Source organism: Pelodiscus sinensis, chromosome 14, assembly GCF_049634645.1.
Source record: "Pelodiscus sinensis isolate JC-2024 chromosome 14, ASM4963464v1, whole genome shotgun sequence".
NCBI classification, from domain to species: domain Eukaryota; kingdom Metazoa; phylum Chordata; order Testudines; family Trionychidae; genus Pelodiscus; species Pelodiscus sinensis.
The window spans coordinates 4,990,611-5,009,337 of NC_134724.1; the positions used below are offsets into that span (position 1 = coordinate 4,990,611).

General features: G+C 44.0%; 1 protein-coding gene across 6 annotated transcripts in view; it reads left to right on the forward strand.

The window, feature by feature from the left end:
- Positions 1-18,727, forward strand: part of MEGF11 (multiple EGF like domains 11) — a 486,582-nt gene that overhangs the window by 180,172 nt on the left and 287,683 nt on the right. For all 6 annotated transcript variants that reach the window (XR_012895692.1, XR_012895693.1, XM_075896881.1 and 3 more), the window contains exon 6: positions 885-977. Coding sequence is in view for 4 of the 6 variants with exons in the window: in XM_075896881.1 (XP_075752996.1) it covers positions 885-977 (93 nt within the window). In the remaining 2 variants the exon portion in view is untranslated. The remainder of the gene's footprint in view (positions 1-884; positions 978-18,727) is intronic.

Here is an 18,727-nt window from a genome sequence, read left to right on the forward strand (position 1 = left end):
GAGGAACCATTGGTCTCACCTAGTTGGGCAGTTCTTATATTCACATTATAGCTACTCACCGGCTAATGTGGAAAGAATTTGGTGATCACTAGAGCTCTGCAAATGTGTGGAGATTGGCTTTATATCTGTGGGGATTCACACCCACATCTGTGAATGCAGATATCCCCAGCTCATTTATGCAGATGTGGAGACAGATACAAATTTTGCATCTAGCGCCTTACAAATTTGCAGATGTGGATGCCGATATTCGCAGCTCATTTTTGTGGATATGGATGCAGATACAGATACCAATTTTATAACCGTGCAGGTCTCTAAGTGATCACAGTGCAATATCCCCAAAAGAGACCTCCACGTAATAGTCTGGTTTTAAAAACCACTAAGAGAGGGACATTTTAGTTATGAAAAACTTGATGCCCTTGAAAAGACAGCACTATGTGTAAAATGATTTCTTTTCCTGAGGCTATTTTTACGAATCTGTTTTGGAGCTTAATACATATTAAGACTGAGGGGTTTTTTAATTTTCTTTTCAGCTCTAGCACTTTTGTCTGACTGTATTGTAAGAAGCTGGCATTCTCTAATTACAATCATAAGGGTCAATTTGGTAAAGGTTTTATTTATTATGAAGTAAAATTTCTACACAAAATAATTACTGGTGTCAGGTGTTTTTTTTAATTGCAAAAAGCCAGATTGGGATATAAGCTTATTTTATGTCTTATCAAGAGAGACGTATATGGTTACTTTAAACATCTAATATTAATTAAAGTCTGCAAGTAGTGTTTTTGTTTTTTTCTAAGAAAATATTGACCTTTCTGATGCAATTGAAATGTGTGCATACCAATCATGTCACACATTTGACAATGCCATGTGGCGTTTCTCCTTCATAGCTCTCTGCACAGAAGAGTGTGTGCATGGAAGATGTGTATCTCCAGATACCTGTCATTGTGAACCTGGCTGGGGAGGCGTTGATTGCTCCAGTGGTAAGTAGATGCCCAGTTAAAAACATGGATATATTAAAGACACACAGGGTATGTCTACACTATCTCGAGATAGGGATGCAAATGTAGTATACCGAAATTAATAATGAAGCGCGGGATTTAAATATCCAGCGCTTAATTAGCATAATCGCGTCTGGGCGCCATTTTGAAATCACGTTATTGCAAAATAAAACGCCCTGTATAGCAGCATTATTTCGAGAGAAAACCCTGTTATGAGAAGTAACAGTTATTTCGAGAGAAGGGTTTTCTCTCGAAATAACGCTGCTACACGGGGTATTTTATTTCACAATAACGTGATTTAAAAATGGCACCCGGACGCGATTATGCTAATTAAGCACAGGATATTTAAACCCCGCGCTTCGTTAGCAATTTCGGTACACTACATTTGCATCCCTATCTCGAGATGGGGAGCAAGTGTAGACATACCCACACTGTTTTTAAAAACAAGTCTGTAAGAAATCGGTGGCTTAGGACACAGTTATCTTAAATAGAAAATGAGAAACATCAGTTTCGTTATTTTTGCAACAGTTCATTAATTTGGGTCATGATTCCTGCCCTGCTAATAAAGAGGTGATGGCTTTCATTTTCTTTGTTCCTGTCTTGATAAAGCTTTATTGAATGAAGTAGAGGGCCTTTTTAAACTCTTTATTTCCTGTTAGTCAAACATTAATGATAGATGCTCATACAAGACTGTCTCAGAAGTGAAATTGCTTTGCTTTGTGTTTTAGCCATGCCAAAGTCCTCATCAAAATACTTCCTGTGATGGACATAAATTCTGGAGGAAATCTTGGACCTGTGAAAGCCAATGGAGTTTTTCTATTGGCTTCAATGGAGCCAAGATTTCACCCACTGATTCTACGCTTTCACTCTTGTCTTCAATCTGAAATGCAGGAATGGATGATGGTAGCTGGTGGGTCTGATGCTTATTTTAGATATTTTCATTAGAAGATTTATTTTTACTTTAGGGCTCAAGTCGTTCAGTGAAAGAAATTTGCATTGCTGTTCTTAGTAAAAATAGGTTTCTGTCTATGTGATTATTTCATGCTGGAATGGAATGGCTAGTTTTATTTCCAGAGTAAACAATGGAAAGTTATGCAGTGTAGGCTCTAGCCATTAATGGTATAATGGAAATAAGTTTATATGAAGGCTCTTTGTGAGTCGGGAGAGTTCATAAAGCTGCATCTGGAATCCATTTGGAAGCACTTGGAAGAGAGGAAAGTGATCAGAAATAGTCAACATGGATTCACCAAGGGCAAGTCATGCCTGACCAACCTGATTGCCTTCTATCACAAGGAAACTGGCTCTGTGGACATGGGGAAGGTGGTGGATCTGATATACCTTAACTTTAGCAAAGCTTTTGATACAGTCTCCCACAGTATTCTTGCCAGCAAGTTAAAGAAGTATGGATTGGATAAATGGACTGTAAAGTGGATAGAAAGCTGGCTAGATTGTCAGGCTCAATGGGTAGTGATCAATGGCTCAATGTCTGGTTGGCAGTTGGCATCAAGTGGAGTGACCCAAGGGTTGGTTAGGGGCCAGTCTTTTTCAACATCTTCATTGATGACCTGCATGAGGGGATGGATTGCATCCTCAGCAAGTTCGTGGATGACACTAAGCTAGGGGGAGAGGTAGATATGCTGGAGGGTAGGGATAGGGTCACAGTGACCTAGACAAATTGGAGGATTGGGCCAAAAGAAATCTGCTGAGGTTAAACAAGGACAAGAGTCCCAAGCACTGCTACAGGCTGGGAACTGACTGGCTAAGCAGCATTTCGGCAGAAAAGGACTTGGGGATTACAGTGGATGAGGGCCTGAATATGAATCAGTTGTGCACCCTTGTAGCCAAGAAGGCAAACAGCATATTAGGGTACATTAGTAGGAGCATTGCCAGCAGATCTAGAGAAGTGATTATCCCCCTTTATTTGGCACTGGTGAGGCCACATCTGGAGTATTGCATCCAATTCTGGGCTCCCCTGTACAGAAAGGATGTGAACTCATTGGAGGAAGTCCAGCGAAGGGCAACAAAAATTATTAGGGGGCTGGAGCACATGAATTACATCAGGAGACTAAGGGATTTGAGCTAGGGAGGTGGTGGAATCTCCATCCCTGGAGTTTTTTAAGTCTTAGTTTGACAAAGCCCTGGCTGGGATGATTTAGTTGGGATTGTTCCTGCTTTTAGCAGGGGGTTGGATTCGATGACCGCCTGAGGTCTCTTCCAACCCTATGACTGTATGATTTAGAAAGATGCTGTAAGTCACTGAGTGAATGGACCTTTCATTTTGGTTTGGGTTCCTCCCATCACTCTCCCAAATTGATTGGAAGTTGGAAAAAGACACCTTGTTAACAAGCATCAAAATAACAGATAGGGACACTGTAAAGAGAGACACATTAGAAATATTGATAGGCTCAAAGGGCAGTAGCAGTTCAATATCACCCAAGGGTAAAACAGTTCCTGAGATTGCACCGTGTTTCTTGAAGCCAATGGGATGGAACTTTGGCTGATCACAGACATTATAAGTGTTCTGTCTTCTGCTCTGGCAATGTCACTCCAATTACAGGAGGAAAGACATTTGTGGGAGAGAGTAGGAGGTTCACGAGGACAGATGTATTCACTCTTTGTAGGAGCTGGGAGGGCCTGTAAGGTCAGGTCTACACCAAACGGGAAGATAGAACAAGATACACAACTCTAGCTATGTTAATTACGTGGCTGGAGTCGACATACCTTGACATGAGTTTCTCTGCCATCCCCACAGTTGGAGGCTGAAGGAAGCAAATGTTCTTTGAGTGACGTCTCTGTGGGTGCTCCACTATGGTGTTGGGTCATCCCGAGGCTGCAGATCGGAGTTTTCCCTAGCAGTAGCCAACTGGACTGTGCATGCTCAGTAGGCGCCTTGTGCTCGCATGCACAGTCTGGCTCCCGCCAGTTCCTTTGTTGCTACCTTCGGTCGAAGACAGAGTGAGCTCCTTTCCTCAGATATTCTAGTCAGAGATAAAAAATTAGTTAATAATTAATAGTTTTAGTAGTTTCTAGTTATTTGTAGTTATAGTTAGTTTTTAGAAGTTCATTATTCTGTTTAAAAAAAAACCCACCACAGTATAGCTACCAGCTATTTTTAAGGCCACGGCTATCAAAAACAACAAAACAGAACAAAACGAAAAAACCAGAGGGGAGACAGAGAAGAAGACTCCTCACAATGCCAGGCTCACCGGGTTTCAAAAAGTGTGACATTAGTTGCGAGCCCATGCCTAATTCTGACGGCTGCTCTTCTTGTATTAGGTGCCTTGGCAGGCACACATACCTCAGAAATGCCCGCACTGCTCAAAGCTGACTGCAAGAGCACGCTGAGATAGGGAGATGTGTCTCCGCATGCTCCTATTTGATAAAGCACTTCAGCCATTGGACTCTACGTCATCCACAACCCATTCAGATCCTATCAGGGCTCAAAAACAGAGAAACGCTTCCCCGAGTTTGGGCTCCTCAGCTAAAAAAGGAGCCTCTCCAGTGCCCTCTGTTCCACCAGCTTCAACAAGTCGAGTTAGTACGGGGGACAAGCCCGGAACATTTGGCATTGCGGCTTCGCAGTCTAAGGCTGCCTCGGAACCAAACGCACGACACAAAACATCATTGGTGCTGACCACGGATGTGTCATCTCACCATCCAGCACTGGCAACAGCATCAGCACTGAAAGTCCCATGGCCCTAAACCACGGGAGTCCCTCAGGAGCTCCAAAATAAAGTAGAGGACCTTCCATTTGATAAACAGAAAACTGATGAGGTCCTTCAAGTAAAGACTCCAGAATGATCCTTCATACCCTTGTTATGTGCATGCCCCCATATCGGTGTTTGTGGTACATGCCCTACCAGAGGCACCACAACTTCTCCTATTCGAGATATCAGCCACTGAGGTTCAATCAATCCCGAACGTGATAGTGACACCAGAGAAGGTGTCCTCAAAATAATCGCAATGCCAACCAACTGTCAAACAAGCAGGTTTGACTTCCTGGTTGAGGCCCTTGTACTATCATTGGGCTTCCATCACATCCAATTGTTGGGTTCTCAAGATTGTCGCATCCATTTACACCATCCCTTTCACAGCACTACCTTCAACCTCCCCCATATCCCTCTTCAGGGACCCTTCTCACGAAGACCTACTAAAACAGGAGATCCACCAACTCCTCTCCATTGGAGTAGTGGAAAGGGTACCAGACATGTTCAGAGGCAAAGACTTCTACTCTCACTACTTCCTCATGCAATCACGCAGAAAAGAATGGGCGTTTGGAGGCCTATTTTCGATCTCTGAAAACTCAACCTATACCTTCGAAAATAGTGATTCAAAATGGTAACCCTGGCATCGATAATCCCAGCATTAGACAAAGGGGATTGGTTGGCAGCGCTCGACCTCCAGGACACTTATTTTCACATCACCATTCATCCTGCTCACAGGCAGTTCCTTCAGTTCACAGTCAGTGTAGAGCACTTCCAGTATTGTGTACTACCCTTTGGCCTCTCCTTTGCATCCAGGGTATTTTTGAAGATACTCGCAGTAGTAGCAGTGTACCTGTCGGAACTACATCGACAAGGGATTATAATCTTCCCTTACCTCGATGACTGCCTAATAAAGGGACCATCTTCTGCAGGAATGCACCACATGATATTCATAGCGAGACAGACATTCAAATTGCTCGGCCTTATCATCAATGACCAAAAATCTACGCTCCAGCTGGCACAGGCCCTAGAATTTATAGGCGTCTAATTGGACTTCACGGGCATACCTGCCTCTCCAAAGGTTCCAAGCGATCCAGGACTTTGGCACGGTGGTCACCATGAGCCCCACAGGACCTATACTTACCTGCCTTCAAGTCATGGGCCATATGGCAGCCACAACATATGTAGTCCACCACATATGACTGCATTTCCGGTGCCTTCAGCATTGGCTGGCATCTGTGTATACCCCTTCAAAACACCATATACACAAATGAGTCGCTCCTCCGCCCAATATGATAGTTTCCCTCATGTGGTGGACCGAGTCACGCAACCTTCTGATGCGAGTCTCATGCCATTGAGTCCAACAGTCCATCCATATTACCATGGATGCCTCCCTCATTAGATGGGGAGCCCACGTGCACGGTGTGTCCTCACAGGGACGATGGATGGCGCGAGAGGCAACCTTCCATATAAACCTCTTGGAGCTCAGAGCAGTTTTCAACGTGCGCAAGCACTTCAGGGCACATATTTGTGACACCACCGTCAGAATACTTACCGACAATGACCACAGTGTATTACATTAATTGCCAGGGGTCACCTGCTCCAACTCCCTCTGCAGTGAAGCAGTGCGCCTTTGGAATTGGCGCATCCACAACACAATCATCCTTCTTGCATCCTACTTACCTGGGATCAACAGTGCCTCTGCAGACTTGTTATGAAGACACTTTTCACTGCACCAGGAGTGGAAGCTTCATCATCATGTGCTCCAACCTATCTTCCACCGCTGGAGCTTTCCTCTAATAGACCTTTTTGCCTCCTATGAGAATTCAAAGTGCCAACGTTATTGTTCCAGAGCGGGAATTGGACTGGTATCCCTAGGAGATGCCTTTCTCCTCAACTGGAGGGGCCCCCTGTTATACGCATTCCCTCCAACCCTGCTCATTCCCAGGAAAAGATCAAAAGGCCTGGGGCCACAGTGATTCTTATAGCCCCGTCCTGGGCATTGCAGACTTGGCTACGTAGTTCGAACTATCTAGCCCGTGCCGCGTGTAGTCACGCGGCACGGGGTTCGCACTAGCCGGCTTTTAAAAATGGCGGCGCCGGCTTTATGCTAATGAAGCCCGGGAAATTCAAATCCCGGGCTTCATTAGCAAGTTCGGTATGCATACATTACCCCGCTAGTTCGAACTAGCGGGATAGTGTAGACATACTCTAAGAGATTCATCAAGGGGTTATGCAACTTTAATCCACCACACAGGCCACCACTGTTGCAGTAGAACCTAGAAATGATGCTGGACTCTCTTACCTTAACGTCCTTTGAACCATTAGCTACCTCCCCACTCTCAGTAATGACAATCAAGGTAGTTTTTCTACTCGCCATTACTTTTGCCCACAAAGTCAGAAAGCTGGCGGCTCTGATGGCAGTACTACCATATGCTACCTTTAACAAGGACAATGTTGTATTACGACCTCACTCTTCCTTCATCCCCAAAGTATGTTCCGACTTCCACGTCAGTGAACCAATTGTCCTCCTGTCCTTCAATCCTAAACCACATGCATCCCATTGGGAGGCTCCTCTGCATTCCCTTGAGGTGCATAGAGCACTCCCCTTTTACATAGAACTCAATCTATCCATAAGTCTCAAAGTTTGCTAGTTTCTCTAGTGGATCACTCCAAGGGTGAACCACTCTCATGTCAATATATCTCTTAAGTGTACATATATATTTCATGTATCGCTAAGTGTTATGCCATCTGAAACAAATCACTTCTGGTAACACCCAGGCTCATTCCACGAGAGTCGTAGCGATATCCATGGCATTCTTCCAAGGGTTCTCCTCCAAGACATCCACTGTGCATCCATACGGTCTTCCAATGATACTTTTATGAAGCGTTATGCTATTTCACACCATTTAACTAACGATGCCACAGCAGCCTCAGCAGTACTTTCCACAGCTATTAAACCATGATTCCAAGACCCGCCTTCCCCATGTTCTCAAGTACTGCTACAAAGTCTCCAACAGTGGAGCACCCACGGGGACATCACTCGAAGAAGAAGAGGCAGTTACTCACCTTGTGCAGTAATGACAGTTCTTCGAGTTGTGTGCCCCTGTGGGTGCTCCACTGTTGGAGACTTTGTCCACCCTCCTCCCCACTTTGGAGTCTCTGCTCTTTAATGAGGTTTTTCTTAGATACTTGGATGAACACAAGGAACTGGTGGGAGCTGGATCATGCACGTGAGCAAAAGGGTGCGAACAGCATGTGTGGTCCAGCTGGCTACTGCTAGGCACCAGGACAACCCGACACCAATATTGGAGCACCCCTGGGGACACACATGTCGAAGAACTGTCGTTACTGCACAAGGTGAGTAACTTCCTCTTCCCATTGGCTTCCCTTACTCCTCAAAGAAACAGGAGTCATGGCCGATGACGAGGGTGCACTCTGAGTTCGATTTAGCATGTCTTAACTAGATGCGCTAAATCAAACTCTGGAAGATCAATCACGGCAATGTGGATCTTCCGCTTAGTGAAGATGTGACCTAAGCCTTCACCGCCAGGTAGGGCAGAAGAAAAAGAATCAGAAAGACAGCATAAAATATTGAATAATAATTTCTAGTCCTAAAGCCCTTGGTAAAAAGAACTGCTTCAATTATGAAATATTCCCTAGAATCTCAAGAACTGATTTTACCCTTTGCTTATTTTATAAACTAATGCTTTTGCCCCAAGTCATTCAGCATTTGTGCCACATATTAGATAAGCACCTTACTTATGGTTATAGGGATGTAAAAATAACAAATCTGGGAGGGGGAACAAGCCTTGTGATAAAGTACACACAGAGTAATAAAAGCTCCATTCTGTGTAATAATCAGTCGTAAAGGATGAGATGTCAGCATGGAGATAGGCCTCATGGACTAAAACTACCCAGTGCCTCTTATTAAATTGTACTAATCTTGCAAGCAAAGATAAAAAGAAAAAGGGGGGGTTCCTATATTGAATATTTAGCTTTTTAAAGTAATTAGGAATATTAAAGCACTGACAATGATTGAGATAGAAACATTATTCATAACTTTTATTTCCGCGCTGGGCATCGATCCAGTATATTTCATTTATGAGGTTTCAGCTGGGGAGAGAGGAGTGTTAGCCAATTCTTAAATTAAATATGCCCTGTTCACTTTTATAAATGATATCCCAGGATTAGTCTCAAAATTTAAGCTTTCATTTTATGAATAGAATTACTGTATTAACTGGACTGTAGTGGCTGTTGTCTCTCCTACCATCTGTAATATACAGTGCAACAAGCATTCTCGTATTAAAGCTGATCCAACAAGCACTTACTGCTACCGAATGTTGTGCTTATTCCTGCGAATGGTCCCATGGAAGTCAGCTGATGGAGCTACTTGCAGTACTAAGTGCTGTGCTTGGTGGTGAGTGATTTGAAGATTGGACCTTCCGTCCTGAGGGGCTTTGGTTTTGTTTAGAAAAACACATACACAATAGATTTTGATTTTATATCGTACTCAAAAGAATCCCGGAGGGCTTTGTTGTAATGAGTTTTGTGCTGGTCATTTTAAAGCTGGTTAAATGCTGATGCCTCAAGAAGTTTTCTGAAGGTGGAAATCATTTCTGGTGAGCTGGGTGAGAGGCATCTGACTCCGAATAGCTTGGACATTCAAGTCCTTTCCCTTGGTTGTGGAAGAACCAGGTTCAAGTCCTGGCTCTGAAAAATAAAGAGCATCAGTTGGCTCCTATGTGGGGATGCATTTTCTTGTTGGAGCTGTGCCATTTTTTGCCCTTGACATTTTGTGAATGCTTATGGGATGGGGCAGCGAGCGACGTTCTGCTAGTATCTTTGTGGGAAGAGACAGTGCTGGAAATGTGGTCTGTTTTACTGGGAGCGGGATTGCCGAGCAGATCGCTCGAGTTACTGCCGACTTTCTGGCATCTTTTACGCTTCTTGGGCAGTCTCATCTGAAGGCCAGATTCGGGGTTAGTGCTAATTGGATACTGAACACACACGCTGCTCCCATTCACTCCAGTGGGAGCAGAGGCTGCTGAACCTCTTGCAGGAGATGTGACGGTTCCTAAGTGTGGATCTTAGCACCTTTCCAGAACCAAATCCCGCACTATGCGTGACCTTTGTTCCTATGCTGAGCCCTAGCACAAGGCACCATTTCAAGTGACTGGAGCGGTTGGAGGCTGCTGACCCACAGGAAAATAAGTCGGGGCTGCACACAACTGAGAAACAAAAAAACAACCCTCACTAACGTGGCCCACATTCCCCTCACACACCAGAACCTAGAAGGGCCCAAGCTAGTAGATTTTGTGTGCTCCAGCCCTGCAGGGCAGGAAGGCTTCAGCACCAGCTGGGGTTCCCCAGTGCTGGGGGCGAGCCCCAAGCTTCGGGGGCTGGATCCAGGCAAGCCAGCGGCCACATCCAGTCCCCGGGCCTGAGGTTTCCCACCTGTGTTTTAAATCCTCAACATTGGACTGAAACGGGACTTAGGGGGTGCACGAGCTTTCTGTTGGCTCTCCACATGGGTGAATTTCACCTTTCCAGGAAGGAGTCTGATTCAAGGTGTTGACACTGAGGACAAAGCCATGATCTTCTTACCCAAAGGTGAGGCTCTTCTAGTAAATTTAGATCATTACTGCTAGCAGTGTCCATTGACTGGAATAGATACCGTTAATGTTTTTTGAATAGTTGCATCTCCGGCTGTAATTACTCAGGCAGCTTCAGACTTTCATGCGCATAACCCATCTTGTAGGACCATAGTCAACTTACGATTCATAGAATCATAGAACTGGAAGGGACCTCGAGAGGTCATCAAGTCCAGTCCCCTGCCCTCATGGCAGGAGCAAGTATCATCTAGATCATCCCTGACAGGTATCTGTCTAACCTGCTCTTAAATATCTCCAGTGATGGAGATTCTACAACCACCCTGGGCAATTTATTCTAGTGTTTAACCACCCTGACAGGTAGAAAGTTTTTCCTGATGTCCAACCTAAGCCTCCCTTGCTGCAGATTAAGCCCTTTGCTTCTTGTCCAATCCTCCGAGGCCAAGGAGAACAAATTTTCTCCCTCCTCCTTGTAACACCTTTTTAGATACTTGAAAACCTCTATCATGTCCCCTCTCAGTCTTCTCTTTTCTAAACTAAACAAGCCCAGTTCTTTCAGTCTTCCCTCACAGACCATGTTTTCTAAACCTTTAATAATTTTTGTTGCTCTTTTCTGGGCCTTCTCCAATTTCTCCACATCTTTCTTGAAATGTGGTGCCCAGAACTGGACACAAAACTCCAAATGAGGCCTAATCAGCTGAGAGTAGAGTGGAAGAATGATTTCTCGTGTTTTCCTCACAACACTGCTGTTAATGCCTCCCAGAATCATGTATACTTTTTTTGCAACAGTGTCACACTGTTGACTCGTGTAACTTGTCCACTGTGACCCCTAGACTCCTTCACTGCAACTTCCCTGTGACTGATCATATTGCATGTTAGAGATCAACTGTTGCCAAGGTTAAAATAACTTTGGATGAATTGCTAAACAGTTCCAACAGTCCCTCCCCCAAACCCTGTGCCATATTCAGCGCTGCGTGTTTCTATACCTGCTTTACTGCATGCTGCTGTACATCTGTTGATGCCCGCAGGCCGAGCCTTGATTTCCTACTATAAAGCTGCAATATATTATGACGATTACCATAACAATAAAAAGGGAAGTAATGAGGTATTAACTAAAGAAACTATTGAATAAAATATTTTAAGGTCTTAATAATGCTAAAAGAAACAGTTCTAATTTATTAAAAAAAGAAAACATTTTAAAATAATCTCTTCCTTCCCCTCTTAAACTTGCTTTCGAAATCTGATTCATTTTTGGCCATGCAACCAGCAATGGGTTTTTTTTTCAGATGCAAAAGATTACAAACGCTCCATCACCTGTTCACTTATTTCAAAGCAATTAACTTCAAACAGCAGGACATAGTGGCTTGGAGGCCTGGTAGGAAGGTGATTTGGTATTGGGGGGCTTACCTGTCCTGAATAGCAGCCTTCCAGGTTTCCAAGCATTCAGGCCCTCACCCTGCAAAGACCTTAATTCCATCCTTACCTTTAGCAGGTGAGTGACAATGGAACGGATCATATGCTTCCAAGTTAAGCATGAACATAAGTGCTTACTGAGTCAGGCCTTGAGAACCTGATCCAAAGTTCGTGACAAGACTCCTGTTGAATTCAACAGACTTTGATCAGGTCCTCATAAAATAGGATTTTTATTAAAATACTATAACTCATAGGCCACACTGTTGAAAGGAATTAATGGGGTGGGCATTTTTCATTTTGGGCAACATTAACTTGCAGCCCACGTCCCCTTCTTCCCACCACCGACATTGTGATTCATGTGCGTGTGTGAGGAACCTGACGCGTAACTGAGGATGGGCATGAGGCACACAGTTGAGATTGAGAGCTGACCTTCCCGAGCGCTTAGGTGCCAGGCTCCAGGAAATTCACTCCCAATGGAGCACGTAATAAATGAGGTTTTCAAGGTGTTTTACTTTATCAGTTTGGGCAGCAAATATGGTACTTGCCCAAATAGTTAACTGAGGTAGGGTTTTGCATATTACTACCATAGGTTAGGGAGAATGTATCCTTCATATTACTTCGTTTGAGAGACAGAGGTTCTACCAGTCCTGACTTGTGACAGGTTGGTCTGCAATATATACAGGTAATGTCGCTCCCATCAAGATTTTTTTATACAAACTGTCCCTAGAGAGAGAACTTATTTCATCTTTATCTCTGTGTCAGAAAATAGTCAAGGTCATAACAACAGGCGAGTCTCACATCTCAGCAAGATCACTTCTAAAGGAATAGCCCCAGAGCAGCTGGAATGCTTCACGTCTGAGGTTTGTGATGAATGAGAATGGTCGCTGGTTTGCTAAAAGCAGAAAGTGGTTTGCTTGACAAACCATGAAAACAGAGGAGGAAAATGGAGCGTTTAAAAATGAGTCTGTGACATGCGCCAAGCAGGATGGCTTTTGCTCAGATGTTCACAAAAAGCTTTGAACGGTTTCTGAGTGGACAATAAAAGCTGTAAAGAACTACTCCTGATATGTCTGTACAGGTCAAACTCAAATCAAGGCAGATTTCAAAGTCTTTATCTGCTTGAGTTAAAAGTTCAGCTCTATTCTGTTCTCCACTTTTTAAGGCAACTGGGGGTGTCCAGGAGAGTAAGTGGAGGTGACCTGCGGACTCACATGACCCAGACCTTAAGGGGCACATCCTCAGCTAATGAAAATGATAATAGCTCCATAGAAGTCAGTTTACGTCAGTCGAAAATCTGCTCCTGGAGGTTAACACACTTCCACAAAGGGACTTAGAAATTTCATTTCATCTCAAGAAATTTTTAAATTGTCGCAATTAAACACCGTTATGTGGGGAAACCCAGTCCTGGGCTTATGCTTATCTGTGCTTGCTGCATTGTAGTCCCATGACATTGCCACTCCTTAGCCTTGTTGGACTGAAGAATCTCTTCCTTACAGGAGGACCATCTGATGGACTCTACGTGCTAGCCACAGAGAGCTCTGTATTCCAGTTCTTGTGACCTTCCCCATGTCCATTTTGCCTCCTGCCTTGATTTAACAAAAGACTCCAAGTCTAAACTGTGGCTCCTTTGGGCTTCCCAGTCAGTTGGAAGTTGCATCTCTCTGCTCAAAGAACTCCTCCAGAGATTGCATTGTATCACAAAGATGGTGTGTGTGCAACAGTTCCTTGGGAGCTGGGTGTCGTGTTAAAGATCCCACTGCATCGACATATCCCTTGTTTCTCTTTTCAGTCCTGTACACAGTGTCTCATTGCACCCCTCTCTTTCCTGACAGCTCATCAAACAGGAATGTAGGTGAATTGGGATAATTAATCAGCCATATCCCTGACTTATAATTCAAGGCAGAGAAAGCTGTTTTATTTTGACACTGGAGTTAATTCCTATCTTTAGTTCTCAGGTGTACAGTAGCTAGCTCGATGTTTTGCCAACATTTTCCTCCCATACTTTTTTCCTACATCCACGTAGATGAGTGCGATTCCTTTTGGAGGCCGGGGGAGAGGGAGGTGGGCACCGGCACTGCCCGCTGGTGTGTCATAGTCACCGTCTCTTGCTTCCCTCCAAAGGAATTCTCTGTTGGTGCATGGCTAGAGCAGACTCTTTGTTTGGGCTTGGGTGGGATGGACGGGGCTGCAAACTCTGGCAGCGACAGGGAAGTATTTTGTTTGTAAGCTCTTGGGAATGAGGCCTGTCTTCGTTCTGTGTTTGTTCACCACCGAGCTCCAGTCCAGGGCTGGGTTGCCAATGTGCTGCTGCATGACAGAAAAATCTCCTAGGCCTCCTCCCTTTGCTGGGGGTGTGGGGTTAGTTATGGGGAATGTGGCAGGATGGACACATTCTCACTGAAATGCCTTTTTAATGGCGTTGACTTTGACCGCTTAGCACAACAGAAAGTTCATAGCAGACACCGAGACTCTCTTGACTCGACTGCACAGTTATCATGGTGGGCCTGATTCCTGCTGCTCTGCACCTTGTTTAGTCCCTTGCACCTGGGCAAGGGGAGTGTAAAACACGATCACATCAGAATAGGTGCATTTTACATCCTGTGACCCTGGCGTAAATGCTGCACAAGATGCAGAGCAGTGAAGAGCCCATCTTTAGGTGTTGTTTCACCATAGGTCCAATGCGTGCCTTGACTCCGGCAAGCCATTCCAACAACATGAAGAGGGGGTTTGGCCTCTGAAGAAGCACTAGTTACTTTACAGGGGAAAATCCCAGTGGCTTCTTTATTTCCTACTCAGCAGCCACTTCACAGATTACTTGTGCTCATGCTCTAAGCGTTTATCAAGATGTTTCAAAGTAAATGTCACACAAAGCTATTGCATTTAACAGATTTGTATGGTGAGGTCTGTGTCTCGGCTGTAATTTTTGTTTTTGTGCCTGGGCCACTCATCTCCAGTTAGAAGTGACCACACTTTATTTTTGCTTTGTCAGAAGGGAAAATACAATAATGATAAATAGGCAGGTGGCATTTATTATCTAGACCTAGTAAAAGGAAAGCAAAGCTAGCTTGGTTACAGCCCATAGGGATGTTTGGATGAATTTTTATAAGCATTGATTACACCCAATGATGTCTAGACCTCACCCAGTTGGGAATGAACTAAAGCATGTCCTCCAGAAAGATAGCCAACAGTGGCCTCTTCCAAGGTGATGCCAGTGGGGATTACTGGTCTATGAGGCAAAGTGACATCCCAGATCCGTCTAACATGTAAACTGGACATCCACACTGACTGCGATAAGGACCCAGGTACGCTATCGGATAGCAAAAACACTTTAAAACTTTATTGGATTTTTTTCAAACAAATAGTCTATCTGCCATAGAATTGCTAATATTGAGAGCCCTGCGCAGATGCAAAATTTTCATCCTCATCAGTATCCGTGAAAATGAGCCACAGATCTCTGCATTGACATTTATGGATGTGGATACCTGTGGAAATAAAGCAGATATCTACGGATTTGAAGGGCTCTACTAGTATTAATTTCCTTCAAATGGTGAGAGAGTCTTTGGTGTCCAACAGAGGGGCTTTCTTTTGGCTAGTACGATCCTACACAAGCTTCACATGTCAGCTAGAGAGGGGCAAGAATGTATTGTTTTAAAAAAATTAAAATCCCCCAATAAGAAACTATTAACTTTTTCAGTTTTTTCAATAAAAATTAACCTTTTTTAAAAGAAATCGAAGAACTTTTTAAAAAATTTGAATTGTATTTAAAATGCTGGGGTTTTCCCCCTTTTTCCCCCTTTTTAACTTTTGGCCAAAATTTTCAGTTGGAAAATGTTAAAGGTATTTTCCTCACCATTTCTAACTTCCCTGACCCCCTTTCTAATGGAACAGGAAACACGGGGAAGGGAAGAATAAAAAATAATTCAGAAGAGAAGAGAATTTTTCCACTGTTTAAAAACAAAAAAGTTCTAAATAATTCTGAAATGTTTCTTTTTGAAATGCTTTCAAAAACTGAAAAAATCCCCAACCCCCATATGTTTTAAGAAATATTTTGTTAGTAAAGAAAACTCATTTTGGAAAAAAAAGCTTTTGTCAAAATAATTTTAATGAATGCAGTAGAGTTCTTAACTTCTTGAGGAATAAGGATTTAGGGCAAGTCAGAGCAAACACTGTGTGCTTTCTCTTCCTTCTCTCTGTTTGCCCTTGCTTCTCTGATCTCATTCATTCCTCCATCGCAGGGACCTGTGAAGATATGGAGCCTAGCAGATTTTCGGCAAGTGTCTTAACTTTCCCCGCTTTCCTTGATTGGAGCACATAGAATTCTGAGTCACAGCAGCTGTCCAGTTCTTTATAGTCTTACCATCACACCTAAACAGTTGATGAATTTCCACTGATATGGCACTGATGAGATGTCTGTTCGGTTGGTAGACCTCATAAACTCATGGACTTTAAGGTCAGAAGGGACCATTATGATCATCTAGTCTGACCCCCTGCACAATGCAGGCCACAGAATCTCACCCACCCCCTCCTAGAATAATCCTCTCACCTATATCTCAGATATTGAAGCCTTCAAATACTTTGAAGACCCCAAGATGCAGAGAATCCTCTAGTTGTGATCTGTACCCCATGCTACAGAGGAAGGCGAAAAACCTCCAGGGCCTCTGCCAATCTACCCTGGAGGAAAATTCCTTCCCGACCCCAAATATGGCGATCAGCTAAACCCTGAGCATGTGGGCAAGACTCATCAGCCAGACACCCAGAAAGTTTTCTATAGTAACTCCTATCATCCCTCCATTGACCTACTTCCCACTGATAATGAATGGTCAATTAGTTACCAAGATCATGTTATCTCATCAAACCATCCCCTTCATAAACCCATCTAGTTTAATCTTGAAACCAGATAGATCTTTTGCCCCCACTACTTCCCTTGGAAGGCCGTTCTAGACCTGTGTGATCTGTTTCCAGCAAAGTCTACGATGGTGTGAAATGTTCTGGTTTCAGTGTCTACTATAAATGATCAACCCAAACTACATTTGTCAAGATTTACTCAAGTGGTGAAATCTCTCAAAACTCGGTCAGGTCTTGAGTGAAGTTGGGACTGAGTTAGGGGTTCATATTCAGTGTGACTACGTCTACATTGGCACCCTTTTCCGGAAATGCTTAAAACGGAACAGTTTTCCGTTATAAGTATTTCCGGAAAAAGTGTGTCTACATTGGCAGGATGCTTTTCCGGAAAAGTACTTTTTCCGGAAAAGCGTCCATGCCTATGTAGACGCGCTTTTCCTCAAAAAAGCCCCGATCGTCATTTTCGCGATTGGGGCTTTTTTGCGGAAAAGACTACTGGGCTGTCTACACTGGCCCTTTTCCGGAACAGTTTTTCTGGAAAAGGACTTTTGCCTGAACGGGAGCAGCATAGTTTTTCCGGAAAAACAATGACGATTTTACATTAGATCGTCAGTGCTTTTCGGGAAAAGCAAGCGGCCAGTGTAGACAGCTGGCAAGTTATTCCGGAAAAGCGGCTGCAGTTTTAATGTGATTTTCAAAGTATCCAGGTCCCAACTTTGACCACGTGTTACTTTGACTTGGGTTGAAAATTACATGTGAGAATTGCATCATGCAAATCGATGCAAATGCAGAGAGATCAGAATGGAACTTAATGCTCGCTTGAATCCCTGATAAGCAAACCCCCTGAAGAGCCTTGACCAACCTTTATCGGCAAAGGAGCTTCATCTAGTAATTATGGAACAGAATTGATTTTTGTATCTTTCAATACCAACAATCTGCTCTTTCCACCAAAGTATTTTAAAAACACCCCAGTCCATCCAGCCAGTGCCAAACTGGTGTAATCACACCAAGGTTAACAGCTTGTGTTTATGTTTTTCCTCTGCTGGATGTTGAGCCCACGCGTATGAGCCCATGTGTATGCTTTATATGTGTGTTACGTTGTCTCATGGCCAGCATAGGCCCAGCCTACGCAGGGCTCTCTAGGGCAGGGAAGTGAAGATGTAAACACATGCTGCTTTTTAGTGTGGACTGGAGCATATGAGGGTATTCCTGTAGGTTTTTTAGCTTTGGGTGAAGTAAGCCGGCTCGATGCATCATTTGTCATCATTTCCATGAGCACGGTGCTCATGGGATTTGTTTTTTCTGCTGGTAGGTATTAAAATCTGCCTAATAGATTTTCTCGCTGTTAAGGGCTACGCCATATTTTCCACTTTGCAGCCTCTCTAAGGCTATGTCTAGACTGCAGGCTTCTTTCGAAAGAGGCTCTTTCAAAAGCATCTTTCGAAAGAGCCTCTTTCGAAAGATCGCGTCTAGACTGCAGGCGGATCTTTCGATAGAGGAAATCCGCTTTTTTGAAAGAGAGCACCCAGCGAGTCTGGATGCTCTCTTTCGAAGACGGCCTCTTTACATTGAAGAACGCCTTCCTTCGAAAGAGGAACTTTCGTGAAACGAGGTTTACCGCCATCGAAAGAATAGCCGTGTTCTTTCGAAATAATTTCGAAAGAACGCGGCTTGAGTCTGGACGCAGGGGAATTTTTTTCGGGAAAAGGCTACTTTTCCCGAAAAAACCCCTGAGTCTGGACACGGCCTAACAGAGCCACATAAGAAATGCCGCATTCCTTTCCGAGTTCAGGGGAAGATGCAAAGCTGGCTTTATCGGTTACGATTAACGGTTACACGCAGGCTCCTGCCCTTCTCCCAGGGAACCAGCTGCCACCCTGTGTTGTGGGCTCTGTATCAGGAGCAGAGCAGGAGCTGGGAGCGGGGTCGGGAATCTGTATGCCTGGGAGCAGGGCGGGGAGCCATTTTATAAATTGTATACTCTGTAGTAAGTTGAAGGCCTAAACCAAAAGCTTGTATACCACAGGCCTGGTCTGAGGCCTAGCTAACAACAGTCAAAAACATGGCTAACATAAAGCAAAGCGAAGCTGTGAGCAAGAAGCAGCCTCTGCTCACAGAGCTTGGCACGAACAGGGCTGAGAGAGCAAAATGCTAATTGTAG